Source organism: Triturus cristatus, chromosome 9 (genome assembly GCF_964204655.1).
Source record: "Triturus cristatus chromosome 9, aTriCri1.1, whole genome shotgun sequence".
NCBI lineage: Eukaryota > Metazoa > Chordata > Amphibia > Caudata > Salamandridae > Triturus > Triturus cristatus.
Genome location: NC_140592.1, coordinates 1,284,052,945 through 1,284,077,719, shown reverse-complemented (window position 1 = coordinate 1,284,077,719; position 24,775 = coordinate 1,284,052,945). Strand labels below are relative to the sequence as shown.

The window sequence follows — 24,775 nt, the reverse complement described above, 5'->3', positions numbered from 1 at the left end:
CAACCGAAAGAATTGGATCCACTCTCTGCACTGTAGGAAGGTGCCGCCCGGATTGGTGGAACCTGCCGTGCTGACCGATCAACGAGAAATTTTGGCTGCAGAGACAGGCCGTGCTGCGGAGCCCAACGCCACTGAGGAGCTCTTTCCGGACCACGCGACTCCTGGAGGAAGGCGATATCATCTTCGACCAAAGAAGTGAGTTTTCCAGTACCGGGACATACTGTCAGAACGGCCCTTGGGTTAGTGAAACGGAGAGCCGATGAGGCAAGGGGGGGGGATCAGCCCTGCATTAGTGTAGTGACACCCGTCTTGGCCCGCTGGTGAAGAAATCAACCGCTGCCCAAGGGGAAGAGTTCTGACAGACTTTTAGTTTCAGGAAGATATTGGGTTTTATTTTTGCTTTGATATGGAGAAAAAGAAAATACTTTGCGCATTAGGGTTCATGTTGACAGTAGCCATTGTTGGGATAACCACATGGTTCGTGGAGGATGTAACTCCCGCTCGGAAGATTCTTGTGTTGACAACTCCGGTGCCTGAGGAGCACTACTTCTATACATTACCGTATCAAGAATTGAAGCATCGACAATCTTACTTGAATAACACTTTCATCCAGATGCTGCATCATACCCACGTTGCTACGAATGCTACGAACTGTTGGATATGTGGGATGATGCCAGCTCATCAGAAGAAAGGAGGAACGCCATTTATACCACTTCCTTTCTCTCATAATGGCTCTTGTAGAGCATGGTATACCTTGCTTTTTGCTACTCGGAAACCAACAGTGGGACGATTGCTCTTCAGACTCAATAAAGAATGCCATCAAGACAAAAATGGGTATCCACAAGCAAATGGGACAATTTGGGAGTGGGAAGAGTACCGACCAGACAATGAATCCATTCCCTACATCTTTACGAACACAAGAGACACTGTGGGAAAGGACAAGTTTGTAATTCAAGTAGCACAAGCTCAAGCGGACCTGTGTGTCCAGAGTGTGGGTTTTATTCCTGTTGGTGTTAGTGATTGCATTACTGTTTTGAATATTGATGGGTTGAACAATAGTACCTTCTTAGCCTCCCATAATACGTACTTTGTGTGTGGAAATAAAGGTTATTACCGTCTGCCGGCTGGGTGGTCTGGGGTATGCTATGTATCATTTCTATTACCTCCAGTATTCTTAGCTCCCGCATCTTATCATAAGGATTTGAAATTATTAAATAATGTGACTGTAAATAGGTATAAACGTACTTTATCAATTGATGATGTAGATCAGACTGACACCAGTCTGCAACAGTATATTGATTTTAACTTGGGACTGTTTTTCTTTGTTGGAGCTGCCCTGAACAGTAGGAAGATCCGAAGATTAACAAGAGTGGTAGAAGCTGTGACAAATCAGACTGCTGCTGCTCTTGGGAATCTTACGGAGGAATTACAGATCACTAGAATTGTTGCATTGCAGAATCGTATGGTATTAGATGTTATGCTAGCTGACAGAGGAGGAGCATGTAAAATTATTGGAAGTAGCTGTTGTGTGTTTATTCCTGATCATACGCCATCAGTTTATAATGCCATCAATAAACTGCATAAGATTGCAGCTGAGATCCATACGGAAAACGGCACTTGGTCCTTTTCTGGATGGTTTTGGGCGTTAATTACTGCCTGGGGATGGAAGGTTCTAACTGGTCTCTGCATTATTGTAGCGGTTCTGTTTTCATGCTGTATCTGCGTTCAGTGTGGTCCTTTACTCTGCTCATTATGTGTATCATTTTGTATCCCCGATAAGAAAGCTATTGCCAATGTCACTTATCAGAAACGTTTAGCTAAGGAAGTAGAAGAGATGATGATAATTGATATATATGATGATTATTCTAACAAGCCGGATGTCTTCAGTAAATGCTGAAAGGGTCGTCTGTTGTAAAGTGAAACAACGATGTGATTAAGCATTTACTAAAGACATTAATTCCCCTCTTATAGATCATGTTTTCTCTGTTATGTTGACCGAAGTTCGGACTCCATTTTGTATTGTCATGCTTCCACGTGTTCCCCACGAGAAGAGTCCAACCTCTGTGTTAGTTGCTCTTGTAATCTGCCTAGTAACAGTCTATAAATAGCTCCTTTGTCCATCTGGCACATGCCCAGACTTGACCACATCTGTTATCAGTTAGCCCTGCTTGACCATGTTTTCGCGGGCTCAAGGAGTGTGTTAGCTCCGCCCACATATTGATTCAGTATCGAAAATGACCATAAATGGTAATGTTCTTCAGCCTCATGTTGTATCCACCCACTCATGAGCCCCTCTGTTGTGTATAAAAGGGGACTGTGTACGCAAGTTCTTTGTGCTACTCTATGCAATACTGAAGAGTGTTGTGTGGATTGTAGGACCACCCTTAAGGGTTAATAAATGCTGTCTTTGTACTTTGCAGTTTCCGTGCCAACTTCCTTATAGATTCCATTACAGGAGAGCGAACCCTTGTGTCCTGCGGGCCTAGCTGGGGCCTGTATTCATCAGCATGGCATCATGTAAAAAAAATGTTTTTTATTGTATGACGTCTTTTATCCTATGCACTTTCATGGATCGATAAAAGGATTCTGAATAAAGGTATTTTGATTTGATTTACCTATATTGATACGTAGAGAAGTATAGGTGGCTGGGAGTAACACAAATTAACTCCTATATCGAAACCCCAGTCACTGTGTAGATTAGGTTTTTTATGGTCCTGAAGAAAAGCCGCCAGATCATTCACATGACTAAATTACGGTTGAAACATATCAGCTTCAGCGACCTCAGATTATCACTTCTGGGAGGCCACCATATTTAACATCGGCAGTAGGACTCAAGCATTCAAATATTTCTGTAGAAGACCCCCTGTGCTATTTTTATCCCACTCTTTCACATATTTACTTAAAACACAGCAATCTACTACTTTACCCACACTCCCACACTTCACCATAAAGAGCCCCCATTGAGGGTGCCCGTCGGGCATTGCAGCGCCGGCCCCATGATGAAGCATGACACCTATCCAGGTGTGTGAGGGCATTTGTTCCTACAGAGTAACGCTCCCTGCAGACTCTGTGGCACTTAACTGACCTATGCAGACAAATCCGTACTTATTAGGAACTGCAAACCCAGGTGATCATGATGTGTAATAGTTCTAACATGAGGGAGGAGCGGGGTTCACATGCTTTCTGTTCTCGAAGTGTGGGTCTGGCAGAAGAGGGAAAGGCTGGTGATTTCAAGAGGACACATTGCATCTCAAGGGCTCCCCTCACCTTTCCTCCAACAAGTTCCAAGCGAGGGCCTTCCACGTAGTACTCTGCCACTCTTTGCCACTCTTCCAGACTATCCTCGGTTCGAGGAGGAAGCACGAACACACCATCCTTTCCATGGGTGTCCAACAGCGCAGAGACAGGAATTCCTTCATGGAAAAGGCTGCATTCACAAAAACATTTGAGAAAAAACCTTGTTTCAGGGTCAATCTTGTATATCAAGTGGAATGTACAGATTCAGTCAAAATCACACCTTCTCCTGAACAGCATTTGTACAAGCACACCCTAAATCCATTCAATCAATTACATTTTATGAGAGCCCCAGAAGTCACCAGTGGTGACAGAGCTCCAATGAGCTTGTAAAGTGACCTGAATTGTCCGAGAACACATGGAGTTTAAGAAAAGTAGAAATAAATTGCTTACCATTAGCTATCCTTCTCCAGCATTGATATCTTTGATAAATAAAGATGTTTGAATTGTTCCCGGACATTTCCCTGGTACTATCGGTAATCAGTGTTAACATACTAGGGTATTGATACACTCAACCAATACTGATACAGCGGCAGACTATCTGAAGTTCATCCATATCATTTTATGACAAGAACTTCAGAGACCTATTGCCCCCCCAAAGACACCACTGCACAGATTATCCAGCCATGTAACGCAACATAAAGAGCGTCAAAAGAGAAGGAGGCGCCTGAAATGTGAATCTAAGAAAAATACTAATTCTGAAGAACTGTAGTCAATAGTATTGGAACTTTCATGGATTCACATGCTTGAATCATTCCCCGTTGTCATGATGGGAGTCCCTGGTACTTAAAATAGTAGTAGTAGTTTTATATAGTCATAATACACTAATAGGTATAGACTAGAGAGAGGCCTAGGCCTCTTAGTTTAATAACCTATCCTAGTCCTTATAAAGAAAAGGACCAAACGTTTGCCTCACCCAATCAGCAGTAATCACTCTCTAGAACACTCCTGAAGGAAGCTCAGAACCTCAGATCTTCTAATGCACGTTGTGCTAGGGAGTCTCCTCAAGAAAGGAGAATTTTGGACTTTTTCAACAGGAAAGTACAATTTTATATATATTTCTTAATATCATCTCCTACTTTTGTGGGTCTTCAGTATATTTGGACTATATCTGACAAGGCCAGGAAGGCTCTCTTAAGAGAATGCGTCACTTGCCTGAAGAAAAGACTTTATGTGGATGATCCCCACAATAACTGCATTTACGATCTACGTCCATCTCATAAGGCGTCTGAATGCAAGATTTGCCGTACTTTTTCTAATAAGACCCTTAGAGGCAGAGAAGGATGTCTTCTCATCTGGCTTCAGAAATTAAATACTAGATCAGACCCTGTGTCAGACTCCGAGAGTGACCAGTCTACATCTACAAGAGAGTCATCGCAGTCTGATAAAGAACCTACTAAAAAGTGCGCCAAGAAGTCTTCTCATGAGTCTTCCTCTGAGCGCAAAGGATGTCATAAAAAAGAACAGCCATCCTGGACTGTGGCTGAAGAAAAATCACCTCTGACAGAATTTAAATTGACTTTCAAAAAACCTACTTCTGAAATTCTGTCAGGAAGTTCTCAGTCAGTGAAGAAAAGTACTTCAGCGCCGTCGACGAAAAGAGGATGCATTTCTGGCACGCCGACTACATGTTCTATGGCTATTTCATTGTCGACGACGACCCTTACATCGTCGACGCGAAGTCCAGTTTCATCAACCATCTCCTTGATATCTCACAAGGAGGCTGACACCGTCATCGAAGCTCTCGTCGTCGAAGTGGACTACATCGTCGAAGAAGATACCGTCGACGACATCATCGTCGACATTGCCACCGTTGACGGAAAAGTCGACGATGCAGCAAGGGTCGGCGAGGTCATAACCGTCGACGAGTGTTCCACCGTCGTCAGACACATTGGCGCCGACGAAATTGAAGTCACCGGCGTCGACTAAGTCTCTACCGTCGACGACCCTGCGGGCATCAACAAAGTCACCTCCGTCGTCAAAGTCATCGTCGTTGACATCGCCTACGGCAGGTACAGTCAAGGCTGTAGAAGTGAAGACGCCGTCGTCGACGCAATCGTCGATGCATCCATTGACGCAATCATCGACGAAGATTACATCTTTAAAACTGACTATGCAAAAAAAGATTCTGCCATCAGAAAACACACCTGAACACAGTCACCCAACAAAATTACTCTTCTCTTACCCACACACCTTTTGGAGGAGGGAGATTCTGAGGAAGAGGATAAAGATCCCTTTGAGGTTGCATATAGCCCTTCAGAATTACACGTCAAGTGCCAATCAGATGATGATGAGGATCAACATTACTATGGTCAAACCTATTTTACCCAGCCTGATCAACATCATCAGTACCATGAGGAAACAGTCACACTGCTGTCTGCTTTATTGAATGATTTGCAGTTTATGCTGCTAGACTACAGACAGTGATTCCCGCCTTCGTACCCGTCTATTGTGCCTCCTCCTCCTCAGCTGACAATCGCCAGTGAGAGTTAGAGCTCCTACGATCCTTTCAGTGCCAAATACTCAACAATCTGTTCCTCTCCAGGAACCAGTTTCTTCTGAGGAGGAAGGGGAACTTCCTGATGCAGCTTCTGAATGGGATGACTAGTAGATGTTTTCACCAGCTTCACCTGTTCCTCCTCTGGTAGATTCCACACCTGACGATATTGGGGGATTTCACAATCTGTTGGAGTCTACTGCGAAAAGGTTTGCCATTCCAATGCCTTCCAAACAGGCGGACTGCTTTATATATGACTTTAAGGAACCTTTCCGTAAGTCACTATTCCCATAATTGATAATATTTGGGAGGAAGGAATTAGAATTATGAAGAACCCAGCATCTGTGCCAGCGGTGCTCCCACATCTAGATAAAAAATATAAATCGACTGAGGACACCACAGCGCGCCTCACAGGACACTGAAAACTGGACTCAGTAGTGATGCAGGCCGCTCAAAGAATCCTACAGTACCCCTTTCTGCGCAACCGGACAAAGAGGGCAGATGTTTGGATTATATTGGGAAAAGATTCTCATCAATGTCAGCTCTCACAGTAAAGGCAGCAAATTCCTTGGTGATTTTAGGGCGCTATGATCGCCAAATGTGGTCGGACATTGCTTCCTATATTGATCAATTGCCGGAAGATGTTAAAGAGGAGGCAAAAAAGATATTGCATGAAGGGGAAAGAACATCAAACGTGATTATAGACTCAGCGATGGATGTTGCTGTAACAGGATTCAGACAACTCTTTCAGGAGACAGGGCTGGCTTAAGGCTACCTCCTTTCGCCCTGAGGTCCAAAACAAAATATTGGACCTTCCATATGATGGAGAGGCTCTTTTTGGCAGCCATGTAGAGGAAGCCCTAAAACCATCAAGGCAGACACAGACACTGACAAGTCTTTGAGGATGCTGCAGTTCCAGAAACTCCCTTACGGGGATCAAAGGGTAGAGGTCAACCTTCCTATAAAGGGGGTTACCAGCAATATCGTTACCCGGCATATTCTTCCACATCCCAGTCATACAGACCTCAGTTCAAACAAAGACAACCGCCTCAGACATCCTATGTCAGAGCAAATACAGGAAAGACGTCAAGGTTTGGTAAGGATACTAGCCGCCACCAATGATGCACCTCGGCTCTGGCTCCAAATCTCAGGTCACCAACCCAATCGTTTCAATCTCATCCTACTTGTCTGGGAGGCAACATTTCACACTTCCTCCACCAGTGGCAAGCTAATTCTACGGACCAGTGGGTTCTGCGCCTAGTTCAATTTGGACACGCTCTAGAATTTACTCAAACACCACCTACAACTCCCCCACAATCCTCCCACCACAAGCATCTCAAGGCTCTTCAACAGGAGGTAAAGCACATGGGCAATAGAGAAAGTACCATTCTCAAGCAGGGGCACAGGCTTCTACTCTGGTTTGGTTAATCAAAAAGAAGTTAAGGCGGTAGAGACCAAATATGGACCTTCTAAATCTCAATCTATATCTGAAAAAACAATCTTTCAGAATGATAACATTACAAGCGGTACTAAAGCTCCTGAACCAGTACAATTTAATGACAACATTAGACCTCCAAGATGCCTATTTCCATGTGCCTATTCACCCAAAACACAGAAAATACCTAGGATTTGAAGATTTGTGGTAGCCGAATGCCACTACCAGTTCAGAGTGCTCCCATTTGGTCTCAAATCAGCATCCAGGATTTTTACAAAGTATTTCGCTACGATTGCAGCATTTTTCAGACAGCGGAAGCATCAAGTCTTCTCGTATCTGGACGACTGGCTTATCAAAGCCCCGTCCGTGCGAGAAAGTCCACAGAGGCCTGCACAGATCTTTTCAGAAGCTTGGGTCTGATTATAATTCAACAAAAATCCAATCAGAATCCGTCACAAAAGATTGTCTTATTAGTAGCGCTACTGGACACGGTCTGTTTAAAAGCATACCCAGCAGAGGAACGTCAGCAGCGATTCCTTGTTCTGGCAAATTCCATCAAAAGAAAAAAGTCACTTTCGGTACGACTTTTCAAATCACTTTTAGGGATGATGTCGTCATGCATACCACTGATTCCGTTTTGTCGTCTCAGTATGCGCCCATTCCAGGAGGAGCTGGACAGACAGTGGATACAGTCGGTAGGCTCATTCGACGGCATGGTCGGAGTAATTCCTCGTATGGTGAAGGCCCTAGAGTTGTGGTTAGACACAGACCAACTGTCAGCAGGGATGTCCTTGCATCAGGAGGCCGCACCACTAGTGATCTCAACAGATGCGTCCTTAGATGGATGTGGAGCTTACCTACAAGAAGTCCAAATAAGTGGAAAGTGGCATCAATCTCAAACTCAATCTCACATAAATTTGTTAGGGTTGATAGCATGTTAAACAGACTGACATCATCGTGTCACGAATGGGAACTGCATCACCAGACCCTGAAGAATGTATTCCTGCGCTGGGGCACACCGAACTTGGACCTATTTGCAACTCCCCAGAACAGCAAATGCCGGTACTATGCAAGTTGGCATCCCCAACAGGGGTCATGGGGGAATGCCTTTTCAATTGCATGGTCCAGCATCTTTGCTTACGCTTTTCCTCCCATTCCTCTTCTTCCAGGAGTCCTGAGAATGATGAGTCGAGCCATGCAAACTGATCCTCATCGCTCCGGCATGGCCACGTCAACACTGGTACACGGAAATGCTTCTCCTATCGCAAGTCCCACACTTGAAACTTTCAGTGATTCCAGATCTCCTGACTATGAACCAGGGACAGATACTACGCCCGGACCTCAAGAGCCTGCATTTGTCAGCTTGGCTCCTGAATACAATGAATTCAGACATTTGAACATTTCTAGTGAATGCCGCAATATCCTAACCAAAGCAAGGGTGGACAGTACCAACAAGACGTACCGCCTCAAATCATAGCGTTTCTGCATCTGGTGTCATCGGGAGAGTTTACATCCTCTGTCTTCCTCTCCAGAACAGATCCTACCTTACCTTCTGCTTTTTGCAAAATCAGGTTTGGCACATAGTTCTATTAAGGTTCACTTAGCGTCCATTTCAGGGTACAGAAGCTCATCGTCTTCTTCCTTATGGTCTTCTAGAATAATTAAAGAGTTTCTCAAAGGGCTCTTTCGAGTGTTTCCGCCAGTCAGACCTCCACCACCAGCCTGGTAACTGAACACGGTTCTTTCACAGTTAATGAAAACCCCTTTGAACCAATTCACACTGCAGAAATCAAATTCCTATCTTGGAACTTGCTACTTGCTTTTACCTCAGTCAGACGGGTCAGTGAAATACAAGCTTTTGTAATAAAGGAACCTTTCTTGCAATTCAGATCAGATGGTGTTCTGCTCCGAACAAATCCAAAGTTCATTCCAAAAGTGCCATCTGATTTCCACCTCAACGAACCAGTGGTTCTTAAAACACTCTTCCCGAACCCTACTACATCGGCTGAGAGAGCTGTGCATTCATTGGACGTCAAATGTTGCCTAAAGTTTTATTTAGAGAGAACACATTTTTTCTGTAAGACCTCTCAACTATTTGTGGCATACAGTGCACCAAGAAAAGGCTTTCCATTATCCAAGAGGAGTATTTGCAGGTGGATTGCAGGTGCAATACAATTCTGTCACCAAAAGGCTGGTGGACCTCTGTCTGCTAGAGTCCAAGCCCATTCCACGAGGTCAGTGACAACATCTACAGCTTTGTTTGCGGGAGTATCACTTCCGGAGATTTGCCGGGCAGCAACATGGAAGAATAGACACGTTTTCACCCGGCAATACTGTTTGGACTCAGCAGTTCTCAACGACACAGCAATGGGTCAGGCAGTACGACGGCATCCGTTCCATTAAGGTGAGCCACCCCCATCTACCCTCCTACCGATATTCAACTGTATCACATTTCCAAATGATAATTTGGTTACTGTCTTGAAAACTGATGAAGGTTTTCCTTGGCTGTTAAGCTCATGGTTATGTCCTTTACATTGTTGGGGATTGCTGGCAGGTTGCACTGTTTACATTCCTGATAAGCGTCAAAACTATGGTAAATGTGCTACTAAACTGCTTGTTACTCGGATTCAAGCATGTGAATCAATCAAAGTTCCAATACTGGAGTAATCAATAAGTTACCTCCCTGTAACTGTAGTTCTCCAGTATTGGAAGCTTTCATAGATTCACATGTGACCCACCCTCCTCCCCAGGGGGAAGCCCACCTTAGATGTTTCAACAGGGTGTATATCGCACTTGTGTTTGAAAATCTGAGGTTCTGAGCTTCCTTCAGGAGTGTTCTAGAGGGTGCTTACTGCTGATTGGTTGGGGCAAAAGTTTGGTCCATTTCTGTATAAGAAATAGGATAGGTTATTAAACTAAGAGGCCTAGGCCTCTTTTTAGTCTATACCTATGGTGTATTAGGACTATTTAAAACTACTACTACTATTTCAAGTACCAGGGACTCCCATCATGACGACGGGGAATGATTCAAGCATGTGAATCTATGAAAGCTTCCAATACTGGAGAACTACAGTTACAGGTAAGTAACTTATTTCTTACATGTAAGTGACTCCATTCTCCTCCTGCTCTGGATCTTTTATACGTTCCCCTGCTTGAATTAGGAATACCAAAGCTGCTGTCAAAAGCTAAGATTGGTGGGAAGAGACTCACCTTAGCAGACGATATTGCTTAGTACGCCTGTCCAGCCACTGTTTTCTAACTGGACCTGACCTGGACTGAATAGCAAGAGGTTCCAGATTCCTAAAGGTGCTGGGAGATGTCCATGTTGCAGCTTTATATAAATTCGCAAGCAGCACTCCCTGTCTCTCGTAGGCACACTGGGGCTTATTCGCAAAGGTGACTAACATTTAGGATAAAATAACTTTAATTTTTACACTAGCGAGGGATTCTCTAAAGGATTCCTGGAGGTTTAAACCCATCTGCAGCTCAGAAGATCTCTGCTACTACAACAGAGATCACTGCAGCTGTAAACCTCAGTCAAGGGTTGGAAAGTGGGTCTTCCAATGCGTTGTTTGCATTGGAAGTTTGGGAACACCCACACAGGAAGTTACATGTCCTTCCCAAGAGCATACCTGGAAATCGGCACCTGGCAGCGCCACTAGGACTGTTTGTGAAAAGAACAAATTAGAAAAATACATAGAGGCAGAGCTCTCCGCCCAAATACTTTCTACTATTTACAGTAAATCAGGCCCGTGTTTACAAATTGGGACACCTTTATTGATGTTACCAAATAATAAAAAAAGCTGGCCTCACTTGTGAAATTGACTTATTTGATCAAATTAATTTTTAAGGCATCTTTTAATATGCAATACATGTAATGCTTTTATGATGGAGTAAACAGTTGAGCAAAGCATGTTAGCAGATTCACCTTTTCCTTGAGGAAGAATGACGACGGAACTCGTGGGATGTAGCATGGATGGGTAGTTAATGTGGCCCTGACCTTATTCAATTTGACGAAGGGCGGCATGCGCTGAAAAGATCAGTATTTCCTTAACTTACCTGGCTTAAAACGGAAAAAGCAGTCTTGCAATACAGCATATGTAGACAGGACCTATGGATAGGTGTGAAAGGCCCTCTCATGAGGGCCCCTAAGACTGTTTAGTTACCAAATAAGAGGTTGTTTGACAAGCAGAGGAAGGTTATGGAAACCCTTTCATAGGTTCCTTGCTCATTCTAGTGGAAAAACAAAGATGGTTTAGATGAAGCTGGGCTGACTCTGGATATGACTGTCGGATGAACTATCAGGTAAGAGCGTGACCATCTTGATTCGGCTAACCCAAGGACGGAAGAGTAGAATTCTTGAGGACTCAAATTAGCTGATTGAGGTTGTGAACTTCTCCTCAGATGCAAACCATTTTCAATTTCAGAGTTTAAGTTTTATTAGTAAGATAAGTTCTTGCACCCTCACATTTTTGAGGCTCTTAAGTGTTGGGCAAAATTTCATCTGGTCTATAATCTGATATTATTTTGAGAATGCAGCTGGTCTACTGACTGATATTAATTAAAATTGCAGCTGGCATACTCACTGATATTATTCAAAGTTGAAGATGGTCTAATGACTGATATGTAATATTGCAGCTGTTATATTGAGTGATATTACTGAAGATTGCATCTCGTCTATTGACTGATGTTTTTTTTAAATTGCAGATGGTATATTGACTGATTATTTAAAATTGCAGCTGGTCTTTAATTAAAATTGCAGCTGGTATATTGACTGATATTATTCAAAATTGAAGATGGCCTATTGACTATTATTATTTAAAATTGCAGCTGGTATATTCAGTGATATCATCTAAAATTGCAGCTGGTATATTGACTGTTAGATTTGGGGGTCTCTAGTTGGCAGAGATAGGTACCCTTGACCAAATAGGGACCCCTGCGTCTAGTCAGGGTAAGGGGCTACACTCCTAAAATAACCCCTGCTCACCCTCTTGGTAGCTTGGCACGAGCAGGCAGACTTATCTCGGAAGCAGTGTGTAAAGCATTTGTTAACACATACAGTAATACAGTAAAAACACTACAGATGGACACCACACAGGTTTGGAATAATAAGTATTCTTTACTAGACTTAACACAAGACCAAACGACAAAAATCCACAATACTGTAATCAAAAACAGACTTACAAATGGTAGGAAATAGCTCAGTTCTCTTAAGATTGTAAGTGCGACACTTTACTCTCAAAGTACCTTGGATGCGTGACGCAAAGCAAACAAAAGGGTCGCAGGGAAGGTGATGCGTCGGTTCCTTACACTCAGGGGAGTGGATACGTTGGTTCCTTTCTACTGCGTAGGGCAGTTGATGCTCGCTTCCTTACTGAAAGGGGAGGTGATGCATCGTTTTCTTACTGCTCTCCGGTACGATGCGACAGGATGGCGCCTCAATGCGGTACTTCTCTCCGGTGCGATACGACAAAATGGCGTCTTGGTTATGATGCGACAGTGTTGATGCGATGCGTGCACGCCCGACGGTCGTGCGGGGACTCGATGATCTTCTGAGCCACGACAGGCCCTGCGACAAGCTTCTCCGGTGATGCGACGGTGACCTCTGCGGTGGCAGCACGCTTCTCCGGTGATGTGACGCGCTTTGGTGATGCGATGGCGACAGCACACATCTTTGGCGATGCGACGGCAACTGCTGCTGCGGTGACATGCTTCTCGTCGTTGAATCGTGCTTCCAGCTCACAGCGACACGCAGTCTCTCAGAAGGCCCAGCACAATAGCAGGCACTTCAATTCCCAGCAAGGGAATTCAGGGGGAGCTGGTGCTGAAGTCTTGTATCCCTGAGACTTCAGGCAGGAGGCAAGCTCAAAGTTCAAACCCTTGGAGATTCTTCTTCAAGTTGATGAAAAGCACACTCACTCCTCTTCTCCTTTCTTTGGCAATGAAGCAACCACTGCAGGCCAACCCCCAAACACACAGCACAGGGGTAGTCTCCTCCTTCAGATTTCCTGGTTCTTCTCCTCAGCAAGGTTTGTCTTGATTCCCAGAAGTGATCTAAAGTTCTGGGGTCTAGGTCCCACTTTTTATACACCAAAATCCTTTGTCTCTGAAGGCAGAGAGTGTCTGTACCTAGTCCAAACCAGTTCTGGGTGCATTCTGCCAGTGTAAACCTTCTTCCTTTGTCAGTGTGGAAAGCTGGCACAGCCCTATTCAGGCCCAGGTGCTACTCCTCCCACCACTCCTCATGCAGATAGGTCTATTCAGCCCTGTCTCCTGGAGCCCCCTAGCCTCTGTCACTCAGAAACCAGACATGGAATACACAACCTAGCAGAGGCAGGCTTGGATAGTTAGGCAAGAAAATACCTGCTTTCTAAAAGTGGTATTTTCAAACACAGAATGTTAAAACCAACTTCACTAAAAGATTTATTTTATCATTCCGAGTTCAGGCATACTACATTCGTTTTTTAGGTCTCGCTGAGCCCCAGCGCTTGCGCTGGCTCGGAGAGACATTTTGTATGTGGGATTTTCAAAGTGCTGCTGGCTGGCCTAATGCTTGCGTTCACGCGATCGTGCACGTGCGCAGCCGGCCGCCAGCAGCACTTTGAAAACTCGTGCGTGATCGCGATCGCTATCACTTTCGCTTTCAGAGCGATCGCGATCACGATGACGCACGCGCACACACAACTCCCGCCTCTCCCCCTCCCCCACCACATATTGCGTCTCCGGCCGCTCGCGCGCAGCCAATGCTTGTTTTTTTTCTTTTCGCGTGCTTGTTAAATGTGGCCTTTGGCGCATTGCCACTCACTCGTTTTTTCCAAGTTTATGCTTTCCCACTTCCGAGTCCCTGTAGCCATGAGTTTGTACCCCCACTACCGTGTTACTCTCAGCCTTCTCATGTAACATTTCTCGCTCTGACACCTCTGGTAATGTACGCGCTATATAAATTCGCATAAATGAATAAAGGTGATTTCGGCCATCTATTAACTTCCAAAACACCCAGACCCCGTCTGTGCAGAGAATCCACGCATTGCTCGTTGGTGAACTGTGCAAGCTGGCATTGCTCGTTGCTGAACATACAAGCATTGCTTGCTGCAAAGCCTTGACTGAAAACGTCCCGAGTTACCCCCGCGCGCTTGAAAAGCTGTACCATCTGCCAGGCGTGTCACTGGCTTGTTGGTGGAATGGACCAGCAGGGGATTTCACAGCACATCACCACGGCTCGCCTTTCGGCCTCTTGTTTAGTTCCACTTCTTGGAAAGGGTTCGCTTTCAGCAGTGGAATTCAAAACAAAAACGCGCCAAACTGCAGTCCGGTAGTCTGGACGCAAGGTTGCCAGTAGCAGCAGTGCCCGCGGTCATAAATCGCCCCTCTGCACCTTCCTTGGCACACGCAATGGGTGGTATGTGGTGCGCGTGAGCAAGTAGTCCTTAGTGTAAATATTGCGCGACTTTGACCCTACACCGGCACGTTCATGTTACTGCGTGAGATCTCAGAGCATGCTTGTGCCACCGGGGAACGTTTGTCTTCTTTTCTCGCGTTATTTCAGCAGGGATTCGCCCAGGCCTCTGTCCAGCGGATGTCTGTCGTAGTTCACGTTTTTGCTGTTTTACATCCACTGGTGTCTGTATTGCCACCCAACCAACCTCCTTGGACTAAACCTTCCTGGAAGGCTTGTCTGTGAGGGAAGCTTTGTCTAGTGGTTCCTATCTACCCCATGTGTTTCTAGGGGGGCCGCACCTGCGGGACATTACTGCCTGTGCACGGTAACTTCACCGCCCCGGCTGTAACCATAGATAGTACAGTCAAGTCTGTTCCCGTGTACACTCAACACAGCAGCGGCTTAAACCACACGACCGCACAGTAGGCATTCAGGGCTCACCTGTTGGCATCAGTACAATTTTGTCTTTGTGGTTAGAGCACATCACCGCAACGCACAGGCCTTCCTCAAATATCCCACGTTATTTACACATTAGCCCTCTGTCTTCTTCAAAGGCCATGTCTCCGCGTCATTCTCCCGCCATCGGTTGAGCGCTGTGCTCGGGTACGACCCGTGGCACTGCAAAGGTTCCCTGGGTCCGAACTCAAGCAAGGCATGTGGCCCCCTCAACCCGTGGTTTTATAGTAAAAACAAACAAAAAAACAGCCACTAACAAGGGTGACCTGGACCCCCGGTGCTACTGCACCCGCTGCACCATCGATAGCTACGCCCCTAGGTATGACGCAGCCTATTTTCATTTTCTGCCCTTGATGCAGGGAGACTGGAAATCAGCTTTGTCTATGCTAATAAACTCCTGTATTTTGTAACGTGAGGTGAAACTTAAACGGGGCGGGGGGTGGGGCGTCTGCAGCAGCTGACATCACTTTAACTTCGACGAATCTGGAAACAAAAGGCTCGGGTGTGCGCCAGAGGTCGAGTTGTTGAAGAGAATAAAGTGCAGGGACAGTTATTTGCTAAATCAGCGGCGCGTGTAGTTGTGCATCAGACGGGTGCGTCCAGATTGCAGACAGCCCAGGCTGGCTGCACCGAGAAATGCATCGCGGTTCCTCTTCAGACCCTCATTTGAGCTTGTCACACAAAATGGAACATTGGACAACCTGCCGGGTGCAGGTCCTGGCCGAGACCTATAGGCCTGCCGACGGTCAAGTGTGCAAGTATCATTTGTGAAGCAGGTGCAGAGGCACCGGGCCAGGGGTGTCGGGGACCATCTGCGCCCAGCGCCCCAGGTAGGGCTGTCAATAACCACCACGTCTTACATTAAAAGCCCTGGTACCTTTCCTAAGCCCCTGCTGTCGTTCCCTGCCTTGCAGTGTTCCTCGTTTATGGTCCCTGATTACATCACCACCCTTTCTAACGGCCCAGAAAACTATTTACAGATCTTTGTTGTTAAAAATAATAGTGATGAACACTATAAAAGGTTTAAAATGCAAATTGCATCTTTACGAAACCGTGTTGGGCACTAGATTAGAACAAGCATTGGCATAGCCAACAGGTCTCGCTTTTGGGACCTTATAAGTATTTAGTTATGCAGCACAATATCCTTGGTGCAGCAACATTAACTATTGGATGGCTAAACACTTAGATGGTCCCAAAGGCGAGACCTATTGGCTATGCCAATGCTTGTCTACCATGTTCCCTCGGTCAGTTATGATTATAAGGTGTTATAATCGAACTGCCCATTCTGGCCTATGGTAGCAGGTAGCCTTGCAATAGTGAAAAACGAAAATGGCTGTAATTCACTATTAGGACATGCCACACACATCAGGGCATGTCCTACCTTTTACCTACAATGCACCCTGCCCTTAGGCCTACCTTAGAGGTGTCTGATATGTGGAAAAGGGAAGGTTTGGGGACTGGCAAGTGGGTGCACTTGACAAGTCAACATGGCAGTACCAGACTGCACACAGGCTCGGCAATGGCAGGCCTGAGACACACTTTACAGGCTGCTTCTGTGGGTGGCACAATCAGTGCTGCAAGCCCACCAGCAGCATTCGATTTACAAGCCTTGGGCACATGCAGTGCACTGTACTAGGGTCTGACAAGTAAACCAAACCAGCCAATCATGGAGCCACTAATCCATACATCAATTTAACATAGGGAGCACTTGCACTGTGGCACTGAATAGCAGTGGCACAGTGCCCAAAGCTTCTAAAGCCAGTAAAAACATAAGAGGCAACAGCAGAAAATGGAAGGGAGACCCACGCCAATGGTGCCAGGTCAAACATTGACTGATATTATTTAAGACTTTAGCTGAGCTATTGAGTGATGCTATTTAAAATTTCGGCTAGTATATTGACTGATATTACTTAAAATTGCAGGTTGCATATTGAATGATTATTTAAGATTGCAGATGATATATTGACTGATATAATTTAAAACTGCAGCTTGTCTCTTGACTGAATTTTTAAATTACACCTGTTCTATTGACTGATATTACTTAAAATTGCAGGTGGTATATTGAGTGATATTTTATAAGATTGCAGCTGGTATATTGACTGATATTATTTAAAATTGCAGCGGGTATATAGACTGATATTATTTAAGATCACAGTTGGTATATTGAGTGATAATATTTAAAATTGCAGGTGGTATATTGAGTGATATTTTATAAGACTGCAGCTGGTATATTGACTGATATTATTTATAATTGCAGCAGGTATACTGGGTAATATTATTTAAGATTGCAGCTGGTCTATCAAGGGTTTTATCTAAGAATGCAGAGAGTATATTGAGTGATATCATTTAAGATCGCAGCTGGTCTATTGAGTGATATTATCTAAGATTGCAGATGGTCTATTGAGTGATATTATCTAAGATTGCGGATGGTATATTGAGTGATATTATCTAAGATTGCAGATGGCAGATGGTCTATTGAGTGATATTATTTAAGATCGCAGAAATTGAGTGATATTATCTAAGATTGCAGATGGTATATTGAGTGATATTATCTAAAGATTGCAGCTGGTCTATTGAGTGATATTATCTAAGATTGCAGATGGTATATTGAGTGATATTATCGAAGATTGCAGATGGTATATTGAGTGATATTATTTAGGATCGCAGATATTGAGTGATATTATCTAAGATTGCAGATGGTATATTGAGTGATATTATTTAAGATCGCAGATATTGAGTGATATTATCTAAGATTGCAGATGGTATATTGAGTGATATTATTTAAGATCGCAGATATTGAGTGATATTATCTAAGAATGCAGATGGTATATTGAGTGATATTATCTAAGATTGCAGATGGTCTATTGAGTGATATTATTTAAGATCGCAGCTGGTCTATTGACTGACCTAAAGTAAAATTGCAGCAGTCTGGACCCAATACTCTTGCCTACCATTTAAATTAATAGCTGGCAATAATTAGCAGCATCTGGTATGTAGGCCTATGTAAACATCTTGATTTCCAGCTATAACTTAGAGGACATTTAGTTTGACAAGTTCCATCAATTAGTTCAAAGTCACTTTAGATTAAGGAAGCTTTACAACGAAACCGGTTTCCACTGATAAATCTATACAATTCCAATGGAATGTTTATAAAAATCTAGTGCTTCCCTAAGTGATTTGCATCCTCAGTGATATACAAACGCACTTCTTTGACCTTATGAACACCACTGTTTTATGAAGTTTAGATTTAGGTATTTGCTACGTAAAAGTCGGATTGCTCACTGAAATAATCAAAAAGACCCCTCGAAAAAGATTAACTAGTACAATTAAGTAACACAATACTGGAGTATTATTTTGGTACAGAACTGATAATCTGAAAGGTTTCCATAAACCAAGGCTCAGTACATTGAAGGGGTTTATGCTAGTTTTACTGTAGAGATTATGCTGATTAAATTATCAATTAACTTCAAAGTGTTATAATGAACTGCCATCTTGCTAACCCATCTTTTAGTAAACACGTACTTGTATGTAATTATTATTTTTATGGTCGCCCGGTGCTGTATTTGTTTTTTTTTCAAGCCTAACAAATACCAAAACTTACATTTAACTAAAAATCCGAAGCACCATGGTGGTGTGTTCCAAGGATCCAAGCTCTATCCCTGAAGCAGCCAGGCATTTAAATGGAATGAGAATTTGCTTGGTGTAACACCCAGCCATGGTGTTTCATTAAGAGGTGAGGGGCTGCTTGGAGCTGGACTGACTTTTCCATTGATCACTTCTAAAGATCTGTGTTCCACACCTGCCTGGTCCATGTTGGGGGCCACCAGGATTCAGGTAAACAATGTAATCAAAGGAAAAGTGGAAGCAATGCTTGCTGACCAGGGCTTCAAGAGAACTTCTCTTTGAGTTCCTCAACTCTACTATATACATTCTCTGGAGCAGTGAAGAGACCTAACAGTGGGGGTCCCCACTTTTCAAACACCAGTAGCTGTCTTGTGGTGTACCGGCAAATATCACTCAACCACACAAGTCTACGATGTAGACCCAAATGCCACAGGTGTTGGGCTACCTGGGACAAGATTTGGAACCTTGCCCACTCTTGTTTGATGACTTGTTGCAGGCTTCTAGATTCTGGCTGAAGTAGGAATGTTCTTAACACAAGCCTGGCTGCTCAAAACTCAAGCATGTTTATGTTATGTGGGTGAAGGCAGCTAGTTCCAAGTTCTTGAAGATGGGGAGCCCACCCTTTCAGGGAGGCGTCTGTTGTCAAGTGAAGATGCAGTTCTTGGATGTGCAAGTCTTGCCCTTGGGCTCTTTCAGCATCGACCATAAGACAGCATGCTTTACCGGGGATGGAACTGTTATAGGATCATCCAACCAGTTGAAGATTTGGTATCACAAAAGATCCAACTGCTCCGCAAGGGACTTTAAGGCATTAGCAGACGCTAATCGGCATCATACTCGAAGGATATATGCGAGCTGGGATTTTAGACTAAGGGCCATTTGTAGCAAGCCTTTTTCCTGTTTTCAAATGGGCCGATTCTCAGAACCTGCCCGTTTGCGAATGGGAAAAAGCCTTTTGGGATGTATCATCCCAAAAGGCCATTGCAAAATAGAAAATTGCAAAATTTGCGATTCTCTCTTTTGCGAATGCAATTAAGGAATTGCAAATTGTGATTCCTTAAATACAATTCTGGGAGCACCAGAAATGTGCTATTTGGCGTTAAGGAATCGCAAATTACCACCAACTTCAAGTCGGTGGTAATTTGCGATTTTCTAGAAACAGCACTTTTTTGCTTTTTTCAAAGTGCCATATGGCGCACATACATGCCCTTAGGGCATGTATGTGCACAACATGTGCACACATGCATATTTCAGGGGTGCAACCGGGTGTCCTTTTGGGACCCTTGAAATTGCATTCGCAAATTGCGATTAGCTATTTGGTAATCGCCAATAGCGAATGTCTTCCCATTCATTCCTATGGGCCTCTAGTTCCTAGAATCCTTAATTGTGATTCGCAATTTGTGAGTCACAATTAAGGAATATGTAGGATTCGCAAATATTTTTGCAAATCCTACATACATTTCAGTTTGCGATTCTCAAATTGCGAATCGCTAAAAATCGAAATTTGAGAATTGTGAAACTCTTTTTTAATACATATTCCCCCAAGTGTACTTGAAACAAAGCTAGAAGTATTTCACAAAGGAACAGCCAGAGAAGGGAACATCTTCAGAGTATCTGAATACACCTGTGACCTGAGGCATAATATATTCTTGGCAGTAGACGTATTGTGCAGGTGTAAAAAGTTGAGAAATGTGTGAATTGCATCATAGCTTTCTGTTCTGTAGGTGCTTTGATGAGCCAAAAGGAAGAGATTCACAAACCAAGATAACACAGATGAGCTGCCATCTGAGACCGGCATTTTGTAAAGACTCCTGGTGCTCATTTGAGGCAGAATGGAAAGACTCTGAACTGAATATGGTGGCTGTCGACAATGAATCTCAGATACTATCAAGGTAAAGTATGAGAGTAAGCCGGCATGCACCAAGTGTGTTTATGCCAGGTAACTGGTCCCATTGACGGATTAAATAATATTCAGAAAAGTGTCCTTTCTTCTGAAGCCTTGTTTTTAGATGATCTTTTTATGAGCCCTCGGGTTCAAAGCAGGACGCCATTCTCCAGATTTCCCTTGATGAGGGACAACCTTGAGTAAGAGCCTGATCTCTTTGGGCTGACGGACTGGTCTCTACTGCACATTTAAAGGGGAGGATAAGGATTTCCTTCTGTGAGTTCTCGATGTAGATGATTATCTTTTGGAGAGGTAGAGTGAATGGTCTGGGAATTCATTCTACTGAATATCCATAACTGTTCTATCTGGACCGAGATGCTGTTAAAGGATTCCCGGAATAGGATGGAGAGGCATTGGCTGCGTTGATAAGCGCACATCTTGAAACGCCGCCCTCAGCTGTAGCGCCTACATCCATCCTAGAATCTTATCCCTTCTGTTTGCGCAGAGAGGCGTCCTGGTGGGGTAGTCTGTTCTCCCGACACGTTTGAAAGCAATCGCTTTGCAGAACTCCTCGCCTGAAGACATATGTTAAACATGGGCTTCTTCACATCCCAGTAGAGTGCCATGATGTTGAATGAGAAGACATGCTCAAGCCTTGGAGAGCCCTTTACAGATGGTGGTCAGTCCACAGGATGCGTTCTGGGAATCCCAATCCTAGATAGAGTATATTGCGTCTCCTGTGTTTTCACTACTTTTAGACCGTTTATAAGTAGGAAGTTCTGAATAAAGTATATGTTGCAATATATTAGTTCCCTATATGTTATCTGGATTTTGGCTTAGCTCACTTCTACTTCCTTCTCTTTCAGGAAGAGTTTGGTGCGTGGCATACTCATCATTTATCTCCCTATCTTCAGTCAAGAGTCTTAGAATTACCAGGAAGTTTGTCGCTTGTGAGTATTTTCTCCCATTTGGGAACCACTAAAGGAAGCACTTTACACTGCACTATTCTGTGCTAGACGGCACATTGGCTACTGAGAGGAGTCGCACATCCTTGGGGTAATCTAGTGAATATGACTCGTTAATACGCATACCATTACTTCGCAGCATTTTACTATGCAGTTTTTACTTAGCAAATACCATTACTACGCAAGTTTTTAGTTCGCTACCTTTACATTGCAAGTGTTAATGTAAGCGAACTAAAAACTTGCCTAGTAATAAAAACAGACATTTACTCCAACACTACACTAAATACTAAATGCAAATACACTACCCTACACATAACAAGCTCTAAAACACTACCCAAACACCACACTACCTTACACTACTCAAACACCACTACACTACCCTAAATCACTACCCCCAGCACGACCCTGCCCCTACTCCCAGTCCTGTCCATACTCTCAAACACTACCCTTTATGACCCCCAACACTACCCTAAACCCCTTCCCTACACTACACTACCCTAAAACACTACCCCCTGCACAACCCCCAGTCCTGTCCCTACACCGAAACACTACCCTGCACGACACCCCAACACTACACTAAACCCTAAAACACTACCCTACACTAACATCACAACACTACCCTAAACACTAAAACACTACCCCCTGCACAACCCTTCACCGACCCCAGTCCACTCCTTACACTACAACACTACCCTGCACGACACCCCAACACAACCCTAAAACACTACCCTACACTACACAAACACCACAACACTACACTAAACCATAAAACACCCCCCTGCACAACCCTCCCACGACCCCCAGTCCTGTCCCTACACTCAAACACTACCCTGCATGACCCCCCGACACTACCCTAAAGCCTAATACACTACCCTACACTACACAAACATCACACCACTACCCTAAACCCTAAAACACTGCCCCCTGCATGACCCTCACCCTTCTCCTAGTCTGCTTCCTACACTACAACACTACCCTGCACGGCACCCCAACACTACCCTAAACCCTAATAAACTACCCTACACTACACAAACACCACAACACTACACTAAACCCTAAAACACTACCCCCAGCACGACCCTCCCCCTACCCACAGTCCTGTCCCCACACCCAAACACTCCTCTGCATGACCCCCCCGACACTACCCTAAACCCCAAAACACTACCCTACACTACACTAACAGCATATTACCCTAAACCCCAAAACACTACTCCTCAAACACAACACTACCCTTAATCCTAAAAGACTACCCCCTGCACGAGGCTGCCCCTACCCTAATCCCTGAAAAACAGACCCCCTTACCTCTCTCACTCTCTCTCCTCATGTCCTCTGTTCTCCTTCCTGCGTCGTCAGAAGGGCGGTGATCTTTGCACGTCGTTGTGAGGAAATGCCTCAGTTTCCTTACAACGATGTGGTTCGCATTACAACGCATGCGTTGTAATAACATGCGTAGAAATGGCTACGCGTTATTACAGAGCATGCATTATAACGCTTGCGTAGTAATGGTACGGGGTGTAATCACCACGTACAAATGGATGTTTACCCACCTCAGTGCCCTGACTTAAAAACATGTATGTTACATTGGCTACACTCAATAGGCTAACTTACCGGTAAGTCCCAGATATATGGTACCCGGGGCATGTAAGTTAGAGGGTCACCCTAGGGATTGCAGCACTAATTGTGCCACCCTGGGTGTGACAAAGGTAAAAAAAGATTCACAGTCCGCCATTGCAGACTGGAAGAGCATTTTCAAACTGCTAGCCCAACTGTCATTTTGAGCCATGGCAAAGACAGCTGTCCCCCTGAAACATGTGTACGTCACCCCATGGCAGACCTATCGAGCCCTAAGGCAGGGGCAGCATATTTCATGGGCAGAACATGTCTTTTTTGTGTTCTGACTTGTTTTTACTGTAGAAATACGTGGCCGCCCCATTGGGGACTGCAGGATTATAGGCTGACCCCTAAGCTGTGCTAACTCCTGAATGTGCGACCAAAGTGGAAACTCCAAAGTATTAAACAACTTGTTGCATTCAGCCCGACTTGGTTTTTAAGTCGAGATTAATGCAGCAAGTTATGGTGTGCAACTTTTACAGAGTACCACTTTGTTGCCTGCAATCTCCTGCGCCCTTTACAGTTACACATAGAGCTTGGGCCCAAGACAGTTTTCTGCCCCCCCCCAGGGAGACGTGGTAACAACTCCCAGAAAAGGAGACAATAGGGACCTGGACTGGAGAGAGGGGTCACCTCCCTCCTGCAGGAAGCCACCTGTGTGTTGGCCCAAAAGCCGAGCTTCAAAGCTGAAGGCACCTTTGAAGTGCAAATGGGGAACATATGGGAGAGGGGAAGCCCCACTGTTCAGGCAGACTAGCTGGCACTCGGGAGGAGAGGGGAAACCTGTTGTCAAACCAGCTTTGTAGGGGCGTGTAGCCTGGATTGGGCTAGGGGGCGTTGGGTGCCAAGAGAGGGGTTCTGTCATGTTGGGAGTGGGCAGAATGGTGCATCTTGGGTTAGCTAGATGCCACACTTCACAGAAAGTGGTCATCAGAAGGGAGTGAACTAGGTAGCCCATTAGCTACAAATTGTATCCAACCCTGAAGGCTTTTTCTGAGCAAAAATAGGACACCCTTGGCACCCAGAACTCCGATCTCGCCTGGACTGGAAAAAGCAACTACGAAGGACTACCTTGCTGCCCATGCAATCGGCAAAGAGTGACGGCACCAACGTGGACTGCACCTGCTGAACCTGGTGTCTAGCAAAGAAGAGGAACTCTGCCTGCTGTGTCCTGCCTGGGGGGGGGTAAGTCATTTCCAGCCAAAGTAAAGAGACTCCAAGGGTCAGTTAGCTGACCCCCTGTTCAGAGCACATGAACTGAGCTTTGACTAATCCAGAAAGTTGTCCAGGACCTTTGAATGGTCCTGAAAATTGTCCAGAGCTTTGACTGGTCTTGAAAGTACTTCAGAGCTTTAACTGGGCCGGAAACTGGCCCTGGGCTTGGAGTGGGACTGGAAGTGCTGCTGAGCTTTGACTGATCCAGAATATTGTCCAGAGCTTTGACTGGTCTTGAAAGTGCTCCAGAGCTTTAACTGGGCCGGAAACTGGCCCTGGGCTTGGACTGGTCCTGGAAGTGCACCTGAGCTTTGACTGGGTCAGAAAGTGCTCCAGATCTTTGACTGGGCCGGGA

General features: G+C 44.8%; 1 protein-coding gene across 1 annotated transcript in view; it reads right to left on the bottom strand.

Moving 5' to 3' along the window:
* The window catches only part of TTC6 (tetratricopeptide repeat domain 6), a 1,112,931-nt gene that overhangs the window by 760,300 nt on the left and 327,856 nt on the right, over positions 1 to 24,775 (bottom strand). Inside the window, exon 7 of the mRNA XM_085627931.1 lies at positions 3,268 to 3,427. Coding sequence (XP_085484057.1) covers positions 3,268 to 3,427 — 160 coding nt within the window. The remainder of the gene's footprint in view (positions 1 to 3,267; positions 3,428 to 24,775) is intronic.